Raw genomic sequence first — 7,875 nt, forward strand, 5'->3', positions numbered from 1 at the left:
TACTTTTTAATGTTGTCCCCCCCCCCCCGCCACATTAAAATACTTTGTCATGAAGCATCAACATCGGCGATAATTAGGCTGGCACTCCTTTTATAATAATCTTTCTTTATTTGGCTACAGGGTAAACAAGCAGCGGCGCAGCACCAGACTGCGTGTCGGGCGGTGGGTGGGGTCACAAAGAGCCAAGATGGCGGACTTTGAGGAGCCGCTGTCAGATGAGGAGAAGGTTTTAACACTATTTTATTACTCTCTAAACGTGCATTTCGTGCTTAATGTATAGTTTTTATTATAAATAAATGACAGGGGATGTTGTTGGTAGATACTATCCTCTTTAACCTTCGTAGTACTAACATTTGAATGTATTGTTGTCAGCTAGCGTTAGCTCAGCGCTAGCGTTTTCCATCTACAGAATAAAGCATTGAGATGGCTATACGGCTTAATCAAGGAGCTGCTTTCAACACAGCTTCTTAGAATTGAACCCTCTCGTATGCACATGTGTGTCTGCATTATGCCACCCTCGATACAACCTAGTTAAATGCATCGTTAACTTGGAGCCAGCTACCGTTGGCTATAACGCGGTTTAGTGGGTCAAACGGATCGGTTGCAGTTTGAAGGTTTGATCACCAAACTTGGCCTCGGCTCTTGAAACAGCTGACTGTGATACCCAAAGATAGACTTATTACAAGTAGAGATGGAGTGTGAGCTACAGCTCAATTATGTAACACACAGTTGTGCGAGGTCTAAACGACCTTATTTGAAGTCTAACCTACCTTAAACTGTTATTTTTTTCTGTATATGAAGATATCTAGTCTAACCTACACTCACACACTGTCATGTGAAGTCTGTATCAAGATATCTTGTCTAATCTCCCTAAACACAGTTATTTGAAGTCTGAATCAACAGAACTAGTCTCCCTTCACTGACTAGTTGTTGTTGCATACATTTCCAGGAATAGGATGACTTTATTGCTTTTATGATTGGGAGTTAAATGCCAAAACGTGCTGGAAATTATTATTGCAGATTCAGTTATCTTATTTAGTATTCTATATTTCAACTCCTTTTATAGGTCCGAATTGCAGCAAACTTTGTAACTCATGCTCCCCCAGGAGAGTTCAATGAAGTCTTCAATGGTGAGAGCCTACTGTTCCATAATTCATTCATTATTGTCAGAATACTCTCTTTGACTTGTAACAGAAAATGAAAGGGAATGCTTGAGGGTATTTCTTTCTTATGTGTTGACAGATGTCCGGCTTCTCCTCAACAACGACAACCTGCTCAGGGAGGGAGCGTCCCAGTAAGTATTGCTCATTTAGCATTATCTGCCTGGTTGATTTACTCTGTTGGCTTCAGAGCCCTCAGAGTCGATGGGACACATTCTTTTTCATCCTCTCAGTCAGGCCTAATGGACAGTATTCAATTACTATTTCCGCAGCTCCTTTGCCCAGTACAATATGGATCAGTTCACCCCTGCCAAACTAGAGGGCTACGATGAACCGGTAGGTTTCTTCCTTCTAGATAAATCTGTATCCTAGAACGACCGTTCTCAACCTTCTCCTGTCATCTCTTTCAAGGTTCTGATCACCGAACACGGCGACATGGGTCAGGGGCGTTTCTTGGACCCCCGTAACAATCTGTCATTTCGCTTTGACCATCTGAGGAAAGAGGTGAGCGATGTGCAGCCGTGTGAGGACGAGACGGCCTTGAGAAGCTGGAGAGATGCCTGTGATTCAGCCCTGTGTGCCTACGTCAAAGAACACTACCCTAGTGGAGTGTGCACGGTAACTCATGATACACGTTGCACTTCATGCCGTTGGAGATGGGTGGTTGCAATGTCACAAAAGCTGCAGTTGATGGTAAAACCTATGCAATAAAAGCAGGTTGGAAATGTGTTTGTAATTAACACTTATTAATACAATTAATTTCCAAAAGAGATAATGAATCTTGTTGCTCTTTATTCTAAAGTATACTTAAAAATAATAGTGCGTCATTTCCATTGTTCCTATCATTTCAACATTGTATGTAATTCGTAGTGTTCAACTCTATTTAGATTATAGACGATGTTAAAGCCATTATTATTTTTCTTCTCAAGGTGTATGGGAAAACTGTTGATGGCCAGCAAACAATCATTGCTTGCATCGAGGGTCATCAGTTTCAACCTAAGAACTTTTGGTATTGTGTTCTTCCTCTTTATACTGGGCAATTGATATGCATGCAATATAACACTTAACTATATTCACCTTTTGTTCTTCCATTTTATTTGCATGATTACAATCAATGGCGTGTTTAATTAGTGTAAAATAAGAGCTCCTCGCGGATGCTTTTGACACAGGAACGGGCGCTGTAGGTCAGAATGGAAGCTCACCCTCGGTCAGTCCACGGCCCATGTGGTGGGAGTGCTGAAAATTCAGGTAATTTAAACAAACAAACTCTCGCATATTAGTAGTGTTGGCGCTTCAAAATAATGTTGATTTTACCCATTGCAATTGCATCCCCATTGCTGATAATTTTAATCTCCATACTTGTTTTAGTTGAAAATAAATAAATAAAAAGCTGAATCAATTGTTCTCCTCCCCTAGGTACACTACTATGAAGATGGTAATGTGCAGTTGGTTAGCCACAAGGAAGTGGAAGACTCAATCCCTGTTACTGTGAGTTGATGATTCACCCATGCACCTGCAGACACGCATTAGGGATGTGAATAGCTCAAATTTTTCATGGTTGAATAATCGGTGGGTGGTATGAACGACTAATCGATTATTTGATGTGCGCCGACATTCACAAAGGCAGCCATGGATCGTCGGCAAGAAATCACAGTATCTTAAACACAAAAAAACAACTACCTGCTAAGTAGTTCCATTCAAATTGTCTGTTCGACCATCAAAACGAGAACTGGTAAATTGTGAAAAATGCATTAAACTATAATCCGAAAACGCGGTTATATGCTATACCCTATAGTATCTGTGGTATAAAGGCTAAATCGCGGCGGTCTATACTTTCAACAAATGTACATGTTTATAATTCGAAATTTGTCCAAGCCTTTATATTAGACCGATATGTTTTTTTCAGGACCGATACCGATTATTAGTAGTCAAGGGGGCCGATAACCAATATTTTGAGCCGATATTAATTTACAGAAAAAGGGAAAAGATTGGCGTCAAAATTTTGAATAATACAAACACCCACACTTAACTTCATTTATAAACATAAACATTTTCTAATAAACAGCTTATCAGATTTGCAACATAATACAATTTAAACAAATAAATGGCTCACTAAAATTTTCCTGAACTGAACCGAAATATTCATCTTTTACTTATCTTTCTTTTAAGTTCAAACAAAAACAAAAAGTGCAGGGTGCTCTAATGAAGTTAACTGAAAATTTAAATACCGTATTTTCCGCACTATAAGGCGCACTTAAAAGCCGGTAATTTTCTCAAAAAACGACAGTGCGCTTTATAATCCGGAGCGCCTTATATATGGATCAATTCGTGTTTACAAATGAACAAAGTTGTCAGAACGCTTAATAAAGTCTGACTTTGTCTGACTGTTTTGTTGACATTCCCTTTATGGCTGGTTCAGACCACACGACAGATATTCCTCCACTATTAGGAAGGTCACACTATACGATCACAGAGCCAGGAAATCGGGCGGAATACTGGCCACACTACAAGATTTGAGGGTGCGATGCTCTACTTTGTATCATTCACGTTTGCAAGATATTTAAAAAATCTAACGTTTGGAACTGCGTAATTGTGTTTTACTTTTTTGTCATAAAGGTTCCAGTTTTATATCTGCTAAATGCAGCAACTCGTCCTCACAGTTGCGTTGCGCGTGACGAGCTATACAATTAGCACAGCTCCATCTAGTGGATGCATAACGCATCCCCAGTCAAACGTTTGACTGCAGTATCTTCTATGCTATGCGCCTTATAATCCGGTGCGCCCTATTTATGAAAAAAGTTCTAAAATAGGTCATTCATTGAAGGTGCGCCTTATAATCCGGTGCGCGTTATAGTGCGGGAAATACGGTAAATAAATAGTTCCCTAGTTAAACAGCCATTATTGCCCAACAGTTTTCTCTCAGACAGACGGTGCTTTGCTGTCAGTTTCTGCAGCTTCTCATGTGGCTTACACACACACACACACACACACACACACACACACACACACACACACACACACACACACACACACACACACACACACACACACACACACACACACACTATTCTCTAGCCATCCCCTCATCGTGCTTCCCTGCAATAAAACTAGCTGAATTTTACTCTCTTTCTCACACACACACACACACTTCTTACTTTTATCACTGACTATTTCCCTATCAATATTATCAGCAACCTTGTTTCAAGTGATTAAGCCGTTAAAAAACACTAAATAGCCTACAGCATCTTCACTTTAATAATCAGTGTTTATCATAGGAACAGACAGCTGCTGCTAACGTATTGGGCCTCACAGTAACGTTAGTAGTCGTGAGTTGTAGAGTTTCGCTACAGTCTGCTGAGCGTCTAGAGCCAGAGAAGGAGAAAGTGGACCGCTGGGCTAACGTTACGCTAAAAGCTAATCAGCCTTTACCTTAAAGCCTAAGGGCTCGAGGGGCTCCGTGGTTACGCAGTTGGATAGCGCCTTACGCAGTTGTAGAAGTATAACCACCGCTTAACGTGCTTCCCTACAACAAAACTGGACTGAATTGAGTTTATTAAGTTTTGCTCTCACTCACACACAGACTTCTACTATCACAGACTATTTCCATATCGATATTATCAGAAACCTTGTTTCGAGTGATTAACAGGCATGCCTGGACGCCGGACTGCAAGCAGAGCTGCCGCTTATGTTTATATAACGTTAATGGGCTCACAGTAATGTTATTAGTAGTTGTAAGTTGTAGAAGACTGGGATGTTTATTACAATTTCGGGAGTGTCTGCTGCCTTAACTTACCTCAAAACCAAACCAGACAAAACCTTTTCTCCTCTCTGCCGTGTGTGTGAGCACTGTGCATGCACAGCTTTCACTGCTGATTGGCTGTTACCCATCGTGGCTATGCGTGTAACCAGAGCGTGTAACCAATCAGATGGTGCTGTGGGTGGTACAATTCTGGAGACAGCAGACAGAGAGGCGCTGCTGCATTAGAGCCAAAATAACCCAGTTTTAAATTGATCTCTTATCGGCCGTCGGATCAAAAAAAAAAGGCAGATGCCGATATGGGTCAAAATGCCAAATATCGGCGCCGATAATCGGCCCGGCCTAAAATCCGTCGATCCCTGCTTTATACCACAGATACTCTAGGGTCTATAGCATATAACCGCGTTGTCTGATTACAGTTTAATTCATTGTTCACAATTTACCAGCTCTCGTTTTGAAGAATAATCACGGCCCATTCGTTTCAATGGGAATCAGGACGGTCTATACTTTCAACATTAAGTGTACATATTTATAATTCGAACTTCGTCCCAGCCTTTATACCACCAGGGTCCATAGCATATAACTGCGTTTTCTGATTACAGTTGAATGTAACAGTAAACTGAAAACATTGCTTATTAACACCGCAACTGCAAATTAACCAAACAGAGATAATTTTTCTTTTTGTGATCATTCTGCGTGTGCATCCGCTGTGTTGATAAACAAATAATCCCCCTATAAATGAATGGTCTTGATTTATTTTCTATGGCAAGTGACCATGGTATAAGCAGGATAATGCCCCTGGACACCTGTCCAACATTATTTCTGTCCGTTAATTCTTGTTTATTTGAATGGGAAAAAATGGTAACGGTCCAAATGTTAAAAATCGACTATGAACCAAGGGAACGAATAATCGAGTATTCTGACCCGTCCCTAACACGCATATGGAATGGATTTTTATTTAGTAATGAATTATGGTTAATGTTTTGTGGGCTCTAACGCTTTCTTGAATTCCTCTGTTGGTGTGATATTATGTTTTTTTTCACATTTAAGAATGAAAACCAGACCGCTAAGGAATTTGTTGACATCATTGAGAATGCTGAAAATGATTACCAGGTGAGTGCACCAAGCACATTTGAAGAATTCCTTCGGGTTTTTCATTCTTTACTACTGTATTGGCATTCTGTGTAGGTGCTCCTCTTTTCTATCTGTGCCGTTATCATAAAGGCTGTCAGTGGGGCAAAACTAAGTCCAGAATGACATTGCACATTGGCTGTGTCTTCTCAAAAGCCTGGTGTTGTCAGACCAAAAGAGAAGCAGAATGCATTGGTCATGAAACTATTGTGAAGGGGCTTTTTCATTTATCTGGGGACTGGTGATGACTAAAATTGGACGCATACAGAACTTGAATTTGATAGTCGACCGTGCTTGCATGAAATATCATCTGTGCTACTTATAAAGACCTTGTATTACCGTCTCATCCTGCCTCCAGACCGCGATCAGCGAGAATTACCAAACCATGTCGGACACCACCTTCAAGGCCCTGCGCCGCCAGCTGCCGGTCACGCGCACCAAAATCGACTGGAACAAGATCCTGAGCTACAAGATCGGCAAGGAGATGCAGAACGCTTAGCGCAGTGAAGGCAGGCTCTGGCCCGAGAGATGGGACACTCTCCTGGGCCACAACGCATCTAGATATGTTCAAGGACTAACCAAAGCAAATATACATCAGTATGGGGCAAGGAATACAAGAAAAACACCCAAAAAAAATCAATGATAATCACAAGATTTTCAGACTGTTTGGCACAGGTATCCATCTATTGTAAGGGAACTGTGGTTTTGGATAACATCAGTGTTTTTGGACATGGTTCTGTGCATCTACGTGGAAGGGGAGACGACTAGAGTCAGCGTAAAGGGAGTGGCTCGGGACTGCTACATAAAAAAATAAAGATGATTCTCTGGTTGAAGGGAATCAGAATAATCTGCCAAGAATTAGATAGTCAACAGTTGCTCATGTTACAAAAGCATTATTAGAAAGTATCTTACAGGGCAGCTGTTAATTGTAAGCACAAACTCCTGTTACCACAGTTTGTTATTTTGAACAGGACTTATTATCAAAGTGTATTTATTATTGGAAAAACCAACTGAGGAATGGGAAAGCTTGTTTGACATGGAAATTTGAAACTCTCTGCGAGCATCTCAACCTGTCCTAAACCTCCTATCATAGCATAATGGAGATGAATCAGTTAGACAGTGTTGATCAAATTGACTCTTTTCTGGAATTTTCTTTCATCTGTAGCAGGCAGACCTTTAGCGAAGCTCTCTCCCTGCACAGCAGGGTCAGTGTTTGTTGGCATCCGCGGGGGCAGAGGAAGGGTTTTTACATGTGTTGTGTTTCTTACTTCTCTGCTCTATGCATTTTCCATCCACGGCCTGCAAGCACTGTGAGGGCAGAAGTACAGTGAAGGCTCCTCTGCCTCAAATCCACCATCCATGTGCTTCTCTCTCTCTCTCATACCTTGGCAGTGTAACCTTTATTGCTGCAAAGCTTTTCCTTTGTTGAAGGGAAACATTTACCAAGATTTATTTGCCAAAATCTCTTTCCTATGGTAAAGAACTCCATAATCCCTCCCATGTATGCAAATCTATATTTTAATACACTAGCTTCCGTTTTGAGTCTTAAAATATCCCACTGCAAACTGTGTTTAACCAATAAGCATTTCTTGTGTAAATCTATGCCAAGTGAACATGCAGTTTTACCATGTATGGTGAAAGGCCAGATCAACGGTTAAAAAATGTGTTACATTTTAGCTCTATATGCTGTGTTCAACCCTCACACTATATAGTAAGCTGTGTGCCGAGCAGTCACAAAGTTAAATACTGTACCTCCCCATTCTGTTCAGCAAATAAATGGATTGATCAAGATGGGCTGTACTCGATAGTCATTTTCTGTTTAACATT

General features: G+C 40.9%; 1 protein-coding gene across 1 annotated transcript; it reads left to right on the forward strand.

Annotated features, from left to right (window-relative positions):
• Positions 1-187: 187 nt before the first annotated feature.
• On the forward strand, positions 188-7,839 carry capza1b (capping actin protein of muscle Z-line subunit alpha 1b; the record flags this gene model as incomplete). The annotated part of the gene is made up of 10 exons (XM_079741586.1): positions 188-226; positions 1,067-1,130; positions 1,243-1,294; positions 1,433-1,496; positions 1,572-1,778; positions 2,090-2,169; positions 2,330-2,408; positions 2,577-2,648; positions 5,968-6,030; positions 6,407-7,839. 10 exons carry the CDS (start codon positions 188-190, stop codon positions 6,545-6,547), a joined length of 861 nt encoding a protein of 286 aa, XP_079597712.1. The 3' UTR covers positions 6,548-7,839.
• Between the last annotated feature and the right edge of the window lie 36 nt (positions 7,840-7,875).

This window comes from Pollachius pollachius (genome assembly GCF_949987615.1).
Source record: "Pollachius pollachius genome assembly, chromosome: 8".
NCBI classification, from domain to species: Eukaryota; Metazoa; Chordata; class Actinopteri; order Gadiformes; family Gadidae; genus Pollachius; species Pollachius pollachius.